The 13,469-nt window shown below is 49.3% G+C and overlaps 2 protein-coding genes across 3 annotated transcripts; one reads left to right on the top strand and one right to left on the bottom strand.

Moving 5' to 3' along the window:
- Positions 1 to 89: 89 nt before the first annotated feature.
- On the bottom strand, positions 90 to 3,365 carry LOC123091047 (uncharacterized). Its single transcript, XM_044512439.1, has 9 exons — positions 3,175 to 3,365; positions 2,888 to 3,067; positions 2,682 to 2,779; positions 2,005 to 2,095; positions 1,712 to 1,915; positions 1,362 to 1,618; positions 938 to 1,028; positions 655 to 865; positions 90 to 568 (listed from the first exon to the last, which is right to left on the bottom strand). The coding sequence occupies exons 1-9, from the start codon at positions 3,283 to 3,285 to the stop codon at positions 357 to 359; spliced, it is 1,455 nt and encodes a 484-aa protein (XP_044368374.1). The 5' UTR covers positions 3,286 to 3,365; the 3' UTR covers positions 90 to 356.
- A 159-nt stretch (positions 3,366 to 3,524) lies between these two features.
- On the top strand, positions 3,525 to 6,946 carry LOC123091048 (telomerase Cajal body protein 1). 2 transcript variants are annotated; one of them, XM_044512441.1, is made up of 13 exons: positions 3,525 to 3,870; positions 3,952 to 4,013; positions 4,093 to 4,173; positions 4,266 to 4,339; positions 4,425 to 4,507; positions 4,660 to 4,763; positions 5,388 to 5,527; positions 5,598 to 5,645; positions 5,749 to 5,801; positions 5,989 to 6,073; positions 6,157 to 6,223; positions 6,324 to 6,434; positions 6,535 to 6,946. In XM_044512441.1, exons 1-13 carry the CDS (start codon positions 3,563 to 3,565, stop codon positions 6,585 to 6,587), a joined length of 1,269 nt encoding a protein of 422 aa, XP_044368376.1. In that variant the 5' UTR covers positions 3,525 to 3,562; the 3' UTR covers positions 6,588 to 6,946. The 2 variants fall into 2 exon arrangements, with proteins under 2 accessions (XP_044368376.1, XP_044368375.1); XM_044512440.1 differs by having other exon boundaries at positions 3,527 to 4,013.
- Positions 6,947 to 13,469: the final 6,523 nt, after the last annotated feature.

The raw sequence follows: 13,469 nt of genomic DNA on the forward strand, positions 1-13,469 counted from the left end.
CCTTTCTCAATAGTATCTCACGTGCGACAAAATAAATAAATAAGAAACAACTAACATTGTGTATATATATGTAATACAAAATGCGGCACTTCGGTAAACTTCTATCTCAATTGCATATATCAGTAATTCTCATTGTTCTCAGGAAAAAGTAGAGAGCAACAATCTGCCATGTGCCAAGAAATACAAATGAGACACAGCCAATTACTGATTTCACGACGCTTGAACAAACACACCACAAGACAACCAGTGTAGCTTTCATAACTAGCTAGAGGCCCTAACTCTGCCAACCCGCGCACACAAAATGTACAGGAAGAGGTGGTTAACAATAACAACAGCAAGGAGGAGGCACTCCAGGACTAAACACTTGGCATCGAGGTGCAGACAACGACGTATGCGAGGTACTGGAGGGCGTCTTGTAACTTGCTGACGGCACTCGTCTGGTCGGATTTCAAATGGCTGGATATGTCCTTGGCTTTCTCCTGCACCGACTGATGTGGGACATCGCCCTGCTTGTCTGCCAGAGCATTCTGTATCGCTGCTGTGTAAGCTTCAGCAACATCTGAGATGCCTACGGATTTCAAAAAGCAAAATTAAGTTTGCGCGTCCAACATTCAAGTGCACGAGGCAAAAAAATAGATTGTTTTCATGGTCCACCTGTAGCAAAACTTGTAGCGACCTTCTCGATATCCACAGCGATGGATTGCGCCCTCCATCTGATGATTTCTGCCTTCGAGATGAGATCTTCAGGCCAATCGATTTTCACATCACTTTCATCTTCGTCATTTGATTTGTTGGCAGCAGAGATAACTGATTTCCCAAGCACCAGAAGCTGAGAAACTGCAAGGCAGCACATCTCTGACAATCTCTGCAGGACGACAGTTTATCAGAGACATTATTACAATTTTAGGAGAAACAGCATTATATAATGTGGACCTACATGAACGCCCTCTGAGTGAATGGTCTCTAGCCTATCTGTAGTTCGTTTGATGATATCACTCGGAGAAAGTCCACCCAAGCCAGTTGCGAACCTGCAAAGGCGATTAGTGTAACCATGTAAGATGTTTAAAGAAATGAGTGCCAAAATATGAAGCTCAAATGCTTGAAGAATTCTACAGGAGTAAAACTGGAATGAGCTTATTGGCGGACAGAAAAAATGGGGTAACCCTAGTAGTTTCATATCTCTGTCAGGTCAGTCAGAATGTGCAATCATGTTCATTGTCTATTTAAGTTTCATAACCACATGCTAACATGGGTTTTTATACATGAACAATATCCCACTAATTGCATCATAACCTGACAAAACCAGACAACAATATTAACATAATAATTTTGAATTTACAGGGTGAACAAGTAATGCCTACCCCGCAGCCATTTTAGCAGCCTTGCTAACACTCGAGTCACATAACTTCTTCATTTCTGCATCACCATCAGTATCAGCTGCTTCAATCTTCTTCCCTTTGTCAGAGTCTGGCCCATCTTCCTCATCCTTGGTACTAAGAGTAAATAGCTGCTGTATTTCTTTGATCTTTCCATCATAATAAGTTTTCTGCTCAGCGACAAGTTTTGTTTTCTTCCTATTAAATAGCAGTGCATAGTGGCTTGACAGGGATTCCAGTTCCTAGTATAGAAAAGACCACAAATTAAGAAGGGTGGAGAGTCAGAGAGACTGATAATCCAGCACACAAAGAAAATGTGAAAACAGAAGCCACACCTCCAACTGATCAGGTCCTCCATAAATGTAGAAACATCTGTCGAATGATACTTCTTCAGACTGTTCCTCTTCTGTTTGCTGGTCACCTTCACCAGTACCTTCTTTTTCAATTTCCATACCAGTCTCTTCAATGATCAACTCCATTGTCTCTTTTCCAACACGCTCAAGCATTTCCATTCCTTTGGCTGTAAATGACTTCCCTGTCTGTGGTTATCAAGGTTTTAATATCAAAATATTTTCACAAATGGGTAGAACAGTAGAAGAAAAAAATAATACTAAATTCTAGGGTTCACCTCCAAAATGGTTGGTGCTATTTCAGATGCTTTGGCAGGTAGCTCTCCTTGTTGAATGGTTTCAGCAAGGCTTGAAGCAGAAGTTTCCAATCTAAGAAAGTAACCACATCAAATTAGAGTTCCTTTTTCAAGCAAAGGAGAAATAATTGCAGGTTTATTGGCACTCAAAACATCATTAAATGTCCAGCAGTAACACAAAAGATAACTTGACATATTAACACCGCAAAACGACCCATTAACAGAATTATAATTTAAAACAGTAAAGCGGCGTCTGGATGAAGTGATGCTTTTAGAATCCCATCAATGCTACATAAAACAGCTAGTTAATGGCGCATCATTCACATTGACCATAAGCTGAATGCAAGGATTAACCTACCAACAGGCAGGACATCATTATACTAATTCTGCAACCAACAAAGGGAAAAGAATAGCATCATATCACCAGCTTTCTCTTATTTTTAATTCATGAAAATTATAATCATAATCAGCATTCTGAGTGGACAGCTAATTATTCATATCATCCGAGGATTTGATCATAGACTCATAGGTGCTTCCACTGTTCCATGTACTGCAGGTTCAGCAATTCAGTATACACATGCAATATACTAAAACCAAACACTAAGCAACCCAGGGAATCAGAGCAGAAAGAGAAAATGTAGATCAAAAGGGGGCTATACTTCTGAACAATCAGTGAGCCACTCCTCCATGCACTTCCAAGCGCCTGCCACGTCCCGGTCGTGATGCTCTCCACCGAGGTATCGAAGACCTTGAGCCCCTGCAGAACCCCAACACGCAAGTCACAAACAACATTTCACCAATCCATGGACCACATTCACTGGCATTGCCAAAAACAGCGAGAGGGAGCGGCGAGGTAGGTGCTAGCCTGGCCCAGGAGCGAGTCCTCGCCGGCGTTCTCCAGCTTATCCAGCGCCGCCTTGCGGCGCTCGTCCTCCTCCTCCCCCTCCGGCTCATTACTCCCCTTGTCTTCCCCCTCTCCGGGGCCCGCCTCCTGCTCCGGCGGCTGCTGGATGTCGGCGATGGCGCTCTTGGCGACCTCCACCGCCTGCGCAGACGCACCGCATCACATCATCAGAACCCTAGCCGTCCACCAACAAACAAACGAACAAAAAAAGTGCGAACGCGCGGAAAGGGGCCGGAGGGAGCTCGCACGCTGCGGGAGATCTCGGAGAACACGGAGAGGCCCCAGCCTCCCCACCCTCCGCCGTCCTGCTCGTCTTGCTGGGTCTTCTCCGCGGCCGTCGCCGGCGATTCGTCGGACATGGCGCTTGCCGTGGGGGTTACTGCTGCTCTCGCCTCGCCGGATCTACCACTGCAATGCAACCACCGGTGGGAAGTGGTGGGTTAGAGTTTTTTTTTTTGGGTGCGTGCGTGCCGTGCACGTGGGGTTGCGGAGGGTGCCCGACGCGTCACGGCCCAATGGCTAACACCGGGCCAGGCCCACGAGGGCACGAGCCGCTCCAAAACCCTCGAGAAACCCCAGGCCCGGCCCGGGCAAGCAGTCTGGTCGCTTTGCCGGAGAGGAGAGAGAGTTCCAGCGATGGAAGAAGCGGCGGAGGAGCAAGCGGCCGCGCCGGTCGCCGGCGACTTCGAGGATGCGGCGGAGAACGGGACGGGGGAGGAGGAGGGAGGCTCTGCTGCCGCGGCAGAGGAGGACGCTGCGGCGGCGTACTCGTGGCCTGAGCTCCGCTTCGATCTCCCGCCGCGCCGCCGGTACCACTTCGCCGACCAGTTCCGCTCCCCTTGCTCCTCCTCCGCCGGTAACTTCCTCAAGGGCGTCAAGTGGTCGCCCGACGGCTCCTCCTTCCTCACCAGCTCCGACGACAACTCCCTCCGCATGTTCTACCTGTACGCGCGCGCGCCTCTCCTTCTTCCTTCCCGTACCTTCTTATGCCCTCGACTAACGCTCCTTGTTCCTTTCTCGGCCAGGCCGGAGGACGCGTACGGTGCTGCGGCGGAGGACACTGCAGAGGCCGCCGTCGGAGGCCAAGGTGCCGCCTGTTTTATAGCTTGAATGGCTGCCGTTTTTAGTCATTTCTCCTGTGTTTGAGTTTTGCATTTTAACTGCAGACTCCTATGGTGCAAGCCTCCAGGTGAACGAGGGCGAGCCCGTGTACGACTTCTGCTGGTACCCCTACATGTCCGTGTCTGGTGAGTGGATTGCTTCCTTTGCAATGTCACGGCGGGTTGCATTGCAAGCTGTGCAGCTTTGGTGAATGCAAATGTGCTGTGTTGTTTTGCAGATCCGGCCACCTGTGTATTTGCTAGCACCAGTCGCGATCATCCGATACACCTCTGGGACGCCACCACGGGAGAGGTAGGGTTGGTTGCTTAGGCTTTGTTGCGTTTGGTGTATGGATAATGAAAGGTCCATTTCTGATGATTCATTGTGGTAACTGCAGCTTCGATGCACTTACAGAGCATACGACGCCATGGACGAGATAACGGCTGCACTTTCAATATCGTTTAATTCTACAGGATCCAAGTATGTGCAATGGACTCTACCATGTGATCTGCATTTGTGTTACAAATAGAAAAATGCTGAAATTGTGACGGCCGTGCAAGTTTGCAACCACACTGAAGCACAATCTTTTTTACTGCTTATGCTTTACTCAACATGGATATGGTGGTATGTAGGCTTTTTGCTGGATATAACAAAGCAATCAGAGTGTTTGATGTTCATCGGCCTGGTAGAGATTTTGAGCAATACTCTTTGCTTAAAGGGGGTGAAGGGCCAACTGGTAAGTGAAAGTTCCACTGGTTTACTTAGTACTACTTACTATGCTTCAAGACAGCATATGATTTCAGTTGGGGTTTGAAAACAGAGAAATGCGCTAATGTTGATTTAGTCTGCATGCAACTTTGGTTGTCTGTTTAAGGATTCACCAAGAAAGAAAGAAATTACTTTCCATCACATGAATTAAATGTTAATGTCATGACTTGTTAAGTTTACCAATGATTTTTTGTGAGTAACAATGTCAGTTTATTACCACAATACTAATGAATGGAATCTTGAGATAATATCAGTTTCATTATTATTTTTGCATAATCAAACTCCAAAGTAACTTTGTGCCAGGACCTTGTTGTTCCTCTTATCTTATTTTTCTAAAGAACTTCGCATTAGAACTTTGGAAGGATTTTCACTATAAAAAATCAGGATATAAATTGCGACTAGGACTAGTAGTTTAAACATAAATACATGTTTCATGCACAGACTGAAAGATTCTGCATGAATGCTTATTGTAGATATCTTGACAGGTTTTTATCAGTTCAAGTTTTGGCTAATATTGATGAATATGCTTTATTATCATGTTCCCATGACTTAAAACAGTCGTGGATGCTTTTGACCTCCTTGTTTCCAACAGGTATAATATCTTCAATCTCGTTCTCTCCTCAAAATGGGATGCTCGCAGTTGGCTCGTATAGCCAGACAACAGCTGTTTATGCGGAGGGCAACATGGAGCCATTATATGTTCTACATGGCCAGCTTGGGGGTGTTACACAGGTTTGTAAAGCAACACTACTTGCTTAGCTTTTGCTGTATAGATAGCAAATAACAGTGATGCAAATCTCAGGTGCTTTTTTCGAAAGATGGAAATTATTTATATACTGGAGGGCGGAAGGTAACTAAAACTCCTCGTATTTTCAATAATTGATCTCAAGCTTCTTCATCACATATATCTTGGGACGATACAAACAACTGACCTGGCCATGATTTCTTGTTAGGATCCATACATATTATGTTGGGATATTCGGAACACCGTGGACATTGTTTACAAGTAAGTATTTAAACACACTCTAGTTTACTTCCAAAATTCAACATACTGCTTGGAATAAGTACAATTAGTCTGTTGGATTTGGGAAGTGGAATTGATAGGTTAATCTGTCTTTTTTTATATAGGAATCATATTCTTCTGACTTTTGTCAAACTCTTCCCTTTTTTTGTGTGTGGAATCCCTTCATTAGGTTGTACAGATCGTGTGATACTACTAATCAAAGAGTACAATTTGATATTGAGCCCTGTGGCAAGCATCTTGCCACTGGTGGGCAGGTTTGCTTCTCATGTTTTCGGTTCATTCTTGTTCTTATTCCAAACCATTGAACCTTTGAAACATGATTTTTGTGTTTCGACAGGACGGCATGGTCCATATTTACGACCTTCAAGGTGGCCAATGGGTGACAGGCTTCCAAGCAGCTGCTGGTATGTGTTTCTAAATTTTTTGTCTATAGAGAAGTTTACGTAACATATATGCAATTCTTTTATGGTACAGTCCATGTGATCTTTATCTCCTTGATGTTAGATACTGTCAACGGTTTCTCCTTCCATCCATACCTTCCTCTTGCTACAACATCATCTGGGCACAGAAGATTTGGTATGGAAGATGAATTTGAAGAGGAATCGAGTTTGGCAGGTGTGTGTCAATGTTCTAGACTTCAAGCATTTGTAATGTGTTTATTTTGCTTGAATGGCAGGTGCTACACACTTATTTATTATTTATTTTGCACATTTAGGCGATGAGAACTGCTGCTCTGTCTGGAAGTTTTCTTGCTCACAAGAATCTTGAAACAACATCAAACCCTAAGCTGTGGAGGGACAGGTGAACATTTTGGACAGCAGATGCTGGAAGTGCATGGTGTAATGAGATCGGGCTATAGCTGTGGGTGAGCAAGAACTGGATGCAGACCGCTAAAATGCACACTGTACCGATGAGTTATCAGAGAATTTGCCGGCTTATCCTGTTCCAGGCACACAACTTTGCCGGGCTGGGTAACAAGCTGGTGAACCATGATAGTACGATTGTTTCTTGGTGGGTATGAGCTGGTTTTTTTTATTATGGCATGTACCGATGGGATTTCCGTGTATAAACACCTTGTATGTTGGTCAATTATAGGCCCCCATTCAATGCAAAGTGTTATTTACCAATGTCTTGTCATTTGCAAGTTTTCGCTGGGAACTTTGTTTGCTCTAACTTCCCATATGCCCATGGCCCACCTATGATCTTGTGTATACATTATGAATTTGGTTTTCTTTCAAGTTCCATGGCCGCAATACTACTTTGCGTTTACTAGAACACCCATGACTCGAGCATAACTGCAACACATTTACTAGAACACCAACTATCATGTTCTCAGCCCCAACTCCATGAACAACTTGTAGAACAAAAATGGCATCAACATTTTGCTAAAATGGCACACCTTCAAAGATCACATTTCAGGCTTAGTCGAGTGCAATTCTAGGGACCAATATTTTCAAAATTACCAGGCAACTAAAATTTAGCAAAATCGTATTTTTATAGCTGGACAGTAAGATAGAAAGTTCCCTAACGGTAGAGTCAGGGGGTGTTTGTTTCCAGGGACTTTTTGGTGTAGGGACTAGAAAAAATCCCTAGCAAACCAAACAGGGTGGGACTTTTTTAGGACTTTTTGCTAAAAGTCCTTAGAAGCACCTCCTTGAGAGTCTTTTCCAAAAAGTCCCAGGGACTAGAAAAACAAACACCACCTCAGTCATTGAATTTTGGAGATCTTTATGTCAATCCATAGTCAATAAAACAATGCAGAAATCCAAATGTTTTATAAGCTCACTCCATATATAGATTATCTGCAAAAGGTAACCTTCATATGTAAAATTTGTTATTCAATGAGATGGCATGCAACAACACGACTTTTGACCTTTGAGATTTCAGTCCTCTTTGTTCTTGTTTAGTGGTTCTACTCTTCTTTTTCCGAAAAAATGAAGGACTTCCTCCTAGCATCCCCATCTTCGGATGCACAAGTCCATGCCTTAATTGCTGCAAAACATGAAGACATAATTAATAGGTTGAAAAAACACGAGACCAACATATGATCTCATGACAACCGACATCTAGAAATGCTGCCACAAACCTATCAGTAGAAAAACCCCACCGACGGAACTCCGAAGCCTAACAAAGGTAGCACTAAAGGACAACAACTTAAATATGTAATCGTGTTTGTACACCGATGTAAACAGCGGTTGGTGTTCCACTAGCTAGACATTTCAACTAGCCTTCACTATCTTGCTTAAATCACAACAAAAATGATCATCAATAGAGATTTGACATGAATATCAATAGAAACCAATAGCTAGACAATAAACAATTTGACATATATCTTTGCTGGATCTCTCAATTCTGATAGCAATTAAAAAAGAATGTGTTAATCTAATTGGTCAGATTAAGCCAAATCTTAAAATAAAAAAATCAATACAGTTTCGAGAAATGTCTAACAGCTCCCGGGTGCCCCTACACCCTCATGAACAGTACATTCATAAAAAAATGAAACAACAACAACAACAAAGCCTTTAGTCCCAAACAAGTTGGGGTAGGCTAGAGGTGAAACCCATAAGATCTCGCAACCAACTCATGGCTATGGCACATGGATAGCAAGCTTCCACGCACCCCTGTCCATAGCTAGCTCTTTGTCGATACTCCAATCCTTCAGGTCTCTCTTAACGGACTCCTCCCATGTCAAAATCGGTCGACCCCGCCCTCTCTTGACATTCTCCGCACGCTTTAGCCGTCCGCTATGCACTGGAGCTTCTGGAGGCCTGCGCTGAATATGCCCAAACCATCTCAAACGATGTTGGACTTGGGTTTCATCTCCATAAGAGTGGCTGAGTTTTTACGTTGGCTCGCCAAGCCTATCACAACCCTCCTTCTTTACCCGGGCTTGGGACCGGCTATGTTGAGACAACATAGGCGGAGTTCATAAAAAAATGAAAAAAAATAAAAAAAATCTGAAACTTTCAGGGATCAAAGAGTATTAAAGGTTTGATGTTCCTGCAAAGTTTCAGCAACAAATAACCTTCGGGGAGCCCTCACAAAAAAAAAATCACTGCTAAAAAATGTACTCCTATTTGAGTGCTCATCGAATGTTATTTTTAGCTAAAACTTTGCAAGATCATCAAAAGTTTCATGATGGTCGATGTCCCAAAATTTCAGATTTTTTTGAATTTTTTTGAGTTTGTTTTGAATTTACTGTTCATAGAGGGTGTAGGGGCACCCGGGTGCTGAAAATCCTGTCTCCTACAATTTCTGAAATGTAGTGCACTATTGGTGATAGTGCAAAATGGTCTTCAGACCAAACATAACCGATGCATGTAACGCTCCATAAAAGAAAGGTAAAGCCTTATAATCAATGTATGATGTTATTTGTTTTCCTTGAGAAATCATGTACTGTCCTGCTGCGAAAAAACTCCAACATGTGAGTAGCAGATACTTCATCCTACGCAGTTCCTTGATATCAGAATTTAATTTATGGTTACAATCAATAAGAAGAGATGGTTTCACAATTAAAAGAACCTGAACTATTTCTGGTTTTACAGTATTAGCAGCTGATTGACCAAAAGTTTGTTAGTTATTCCTAGGAATATCTATGTCAGAACACCTAGAGTCCACTGCCTAGAAGCAAGAAATCGGGACTGGAGTGAGCAAGGGGAGAAGACTGAACTTGTGCAGAGAAAAGGTAAAAGTGGTGCATATCTTGCCATGGGAAGGACATAGTAGCACAAAGGAAATGAGGATGATCCTGTTCGGACAACTGTTTTTCCTGTAGGAACCTACGGCGGGAAATAGCTGGTCTGAAGCATTTTCAGGGCAAAATAAAAAATTAAACTCAAAGGAATTTAACAAGCAATCACGAGGTCATGGAAGTTATTATGACTACTGTTATGAACGGCGTCACTTATAGCGCGAGAAGGCCCAATGGGCACGTCTAGTTAGGGGCTTAGCCCAATTTATCTTATTTTTATTAGCAGCAAGGATTATATAAACAGTTGTAAGGCCATCTTTTGAAATTAAGCAATAAGTCATAACTATTGCCCCCTAAACCCTAGCCGCCTCTCTCTCACTGCCGCCTCCTCCTCGCGCGAACACGGCGCCGTCGGCCGCGCTCAACCTCTCGCCATCCACCCCTACAACCTACGGTATAGGCCTGATAAAACCCTAGTTCCTACCAATCTGGTATCAGGTTGGTTCGATCATGTCCGCGCCGCAGCCCACCCCGTCCCTCCCACTGCCAACCACATCGGCGTCTCCACTGACCACCACGGCCGCCGCCCCGCTTCTGCCCGCGCTGGTCTCCTCCGGCGCGCCCGCCCCCGCCGTCCTCACACCGGAGGAGGTGTCCAGGGCGTTGCGGGATCTCGCCCAGGCGGTCAAGGGCATCCGGCTGTACCTGGCCGGGCCCTAAGGGCCGCAACCAGCCGCGCCGCCCGTCGCCACCACCGGGCCGCCGTGGCTGCCGCCGCCCCTGGCGGTCTCCGCCGCGCCGCTGCAGCTGCCGCTGCGCCGCCACCACCTGCCAGCTCCGGGCCGGCCCTTACTGCAGCGGCGGGGGTTCCGATCCAGCAAGTCAGGATTCCCCCCTCGCCGTCACCGTTATCGGCCTGGTTGGCCAGGTCTTCGTAGCCGGTCTACACGATGGCTTCGGGGCCGCCGCATGTCCAGTCACCGCCGGCGCCACCCCTTAAGTAATGCGGGCCCTCCAGCTTCGCCGGCCCTTCCGCCGGCCTCGACGGTCCTCCGTTCCAGGGGGGCCCTCCATGGCCACCGACCCAGCGCCGCCCCCCTCGCCGCTCCGCGCCGACGAGGCCACGGCGACCATAACCACACGCCGCCGCGCTTCGCCAAGCCCGACTTCGCCACCTACGACGGCACCGAGGACCCCCTGAGTTGGCTTAATCAATGTGACCAGTTTTTCCGGGGGCAACGCAACGCTCGCGTCGTATCACCTCCGAGGCGCCGCACAGACTTGTTATTACGCTCTCGAGCAGGACGAGGGCGGCATGCCCCCATGGTAGCGTTTTCGCGAGCTCTGCCTCTTACGCTTCGGGTCGCCGATACGCTGGAGCTGACTGGCGGAGCTTGGCCGCCTACCCTTCACCTCCACGGTGCAGGACTTCGCCAACCGCTTCCATGCCCTGGCGTGCCATGCGCCCGGCGTGACGGCTCACCAGCGGGCCGAGCTCTTCGTGGGCGGTCTGCCGGATCATATTCGCGTGGATGTGGAGCTGCGGGGACCTCAGGACCTCCAGACGGCCATGTATTATCCCGCGCGTCGAGCGTCGCGCGCAGGCCTTGCAGCAGGCGTCGCCGGCTCGGGGCGCCCGCCGGCCAGCCAGGCCGCCCCTGACACCACCAGTGACGGGGCGTCCGCCTCCGTCCTCTGCAGCGACCAACACCCCGGCCGCGACACGGCCCTTCCGCCGGCTCACCCCGGCCGAGCAGCTCGAGCGTCGTCGCCAGGGGCTATGCTATAACTGCAACTAGCCCTACATGTCGGGCCACATTTGCCCACGGCTCTTCTACTTGGAGGCGGCCGACTACATCGAGGAGGACATCGCCGCCGACGGGCTCGGCGACTTGCCCGCCCCAGCTGCTGTGGAGGTCGCACCGGTGCCCGCTTCGGTGACAGCTCTCGTGGTCTCCCTTCATGCCCTCGCGGGTATACGTGCGGAGCAGACTATGCTCCTGCCGGTGATGATCAACGGCGAGCGCCTCGTGGCCCTCCTGGATACGGGCTCCACCCATAACTTCCTGCCTGAGTCGACCATGCGCCGCTTGGCACTTCACCCGACGGGCGGGGAGCAGCTCCAGGTCACCGTGGCTAACGGCTACCGCCTCCGATGTCATGGGATTGCGCGAAACGTCCCCATCACCATCGGCGACGAGCACTTCACCATCACGTGCGCCGGCATCGACTTGGGCTGCTTCGACTTCATCCTCGGCGTCCACTTCTTGCGGACCCTGGGTCCCATCCTCTGGGACTTCGACGCCATGACGATGACCTTATGGCGCCTGGGTCACCGCGTTCGGTGGGAGGGCGTGGGTGGCGCCTCACCAGCGCCGCCGCATCTGCAGCTGGCGGCGACTGCTGCAGGGCCTGAGCACCCCATGTTGGATCATCTCTTGCAGCAGCACCGCGACCTCTTCGACGAGCCCCAGGGCCTTCCGCCAGCTCGGGAGTACGACCACCGCATTCACCTACTGCCGGGCACAGCCCCTATGGCGGTGCGCCCTTACCACTACCCTCAGTTGCAGAAGGACGAGCTGGAGCGGCAGCGCGCAGTCATGCTCGCCTTGGGCATCATCCGAATCTCTACCTCGCCGTTTTCGGCGCTGGTCCTCCTCATCCGCAATGCGGTTGCGGACTGGCACGTGGCGTTTCTGCATCGACTACCATGCTCTTAACGCCCAGACGCTAAGGACAAATTTCCCATTCCGGTCGTCGACGAGCTTGTGGACGAGCTACATGGGGCGCGCTTCTTCACGAAGCTCGACCTCTGTTCATGCTACCACCAGGTGCGGATGCACCCGGACGATGTCGCGAAGACGACGTTTCGGACTCATCACGACCACTTCGAGTTCTTGGTGATGCCTTTTGGTCTCTCCAACGCCCCGGCGACCTTTCAGGCCTTGATGAACGATGTTCTCCGCCACTACTTGTGCTGGTTTGTGCTCGTTTTCTTTGATGACATTCTTATCTATAGTGCCTCATGGGCGGAGCACCTTCAGCACGTCGCCATCGTCTTCAACGAGTTTCGAGCGCACCATCTTCACCTCAAGCGTTCGAAGTGCTCGTTCGGCACGCCTTCGGTCGCCTACCTCGGCCACGTCATCTCGGCCGAGGGTGTCGCTATGGATGCTGAAAAGGTGGAAGTTGTCGCGGCCTGGCCGATGACGCACTCGTCGCGGGCCCTATGAGGCTTCCTGGGCCTCACGAGGTACTACCGGAAATTTATCCGGGAGTTCGGCGTCATCGCATCCCCGCTCACACGCCTGTTGCGCTGCGACGCCTTCGCCTGGGATGCTGAGGCGACCAAGCGTTCGAGGGCCTCAAGTGGGCCCTCACTACGGGTCCGGTCCTCCAGGTGCCCGACTTCGACAAGCCGTTCATGGTGGACTGCGACGCCTCGGGCGTGGGGTTTGGCGCCGTCCTTCATCAGGGCGACGGGCCGCTTGCGTTCTTCAGCAAGCCCTTCGCCGCGCGCCATCATAAGCTCGTGGCCTATGAGAGAGAGCTCATTGGCTTGGTGCAGGCCGTGCGCCACTGGCGGCCGTATCTCTGGGGGAGGCCGTTCCGTATCCGCACGGATCACTACAGCCTCAAGTTCTTATTGGACCAGAGGCTTTACACCATGCCGCAGCATTAGTGGATCAACAAGCCCACCGTCGAGTATCGCCCGGGCCGCCTCAACACCGTGGCCGACGCACTGTCCCGCCGCGACGCCGACCCCGACTCGGACGCCGTCGACTCCGCAGGGGCGGCCCTTTGCATTCGCTCGGGGCCCTCCTTCGCCCTCATTGACGACATCCGCAGGGCCACCGCGGACGCTCAACCCCTTCGATAGCACCTCGACGTTGGCGACCTGGAGGAGCCGTGGCGCTTGGCGGATGGCTTGCTCCTGCATGGGCGTCGGCTCTTCGTGC

Source organism: Triticum aestivum, chromosome 4B (genome assembly GCF_018294505.1).
Source record: "Triticum aestivum cultivar Chinese Spring chromosome 4B, IWGSC CS RefSeq v2.1, whole genome shotgun sequence".
In the NCBI taxonomy this organism is placed as follows: domain Eukaryota; kingdom Viridiplantae; phylum Streptophyta; class Magnoliopsida; order Poales; family Poaceae; genus Triticum; species Triticum aestivum.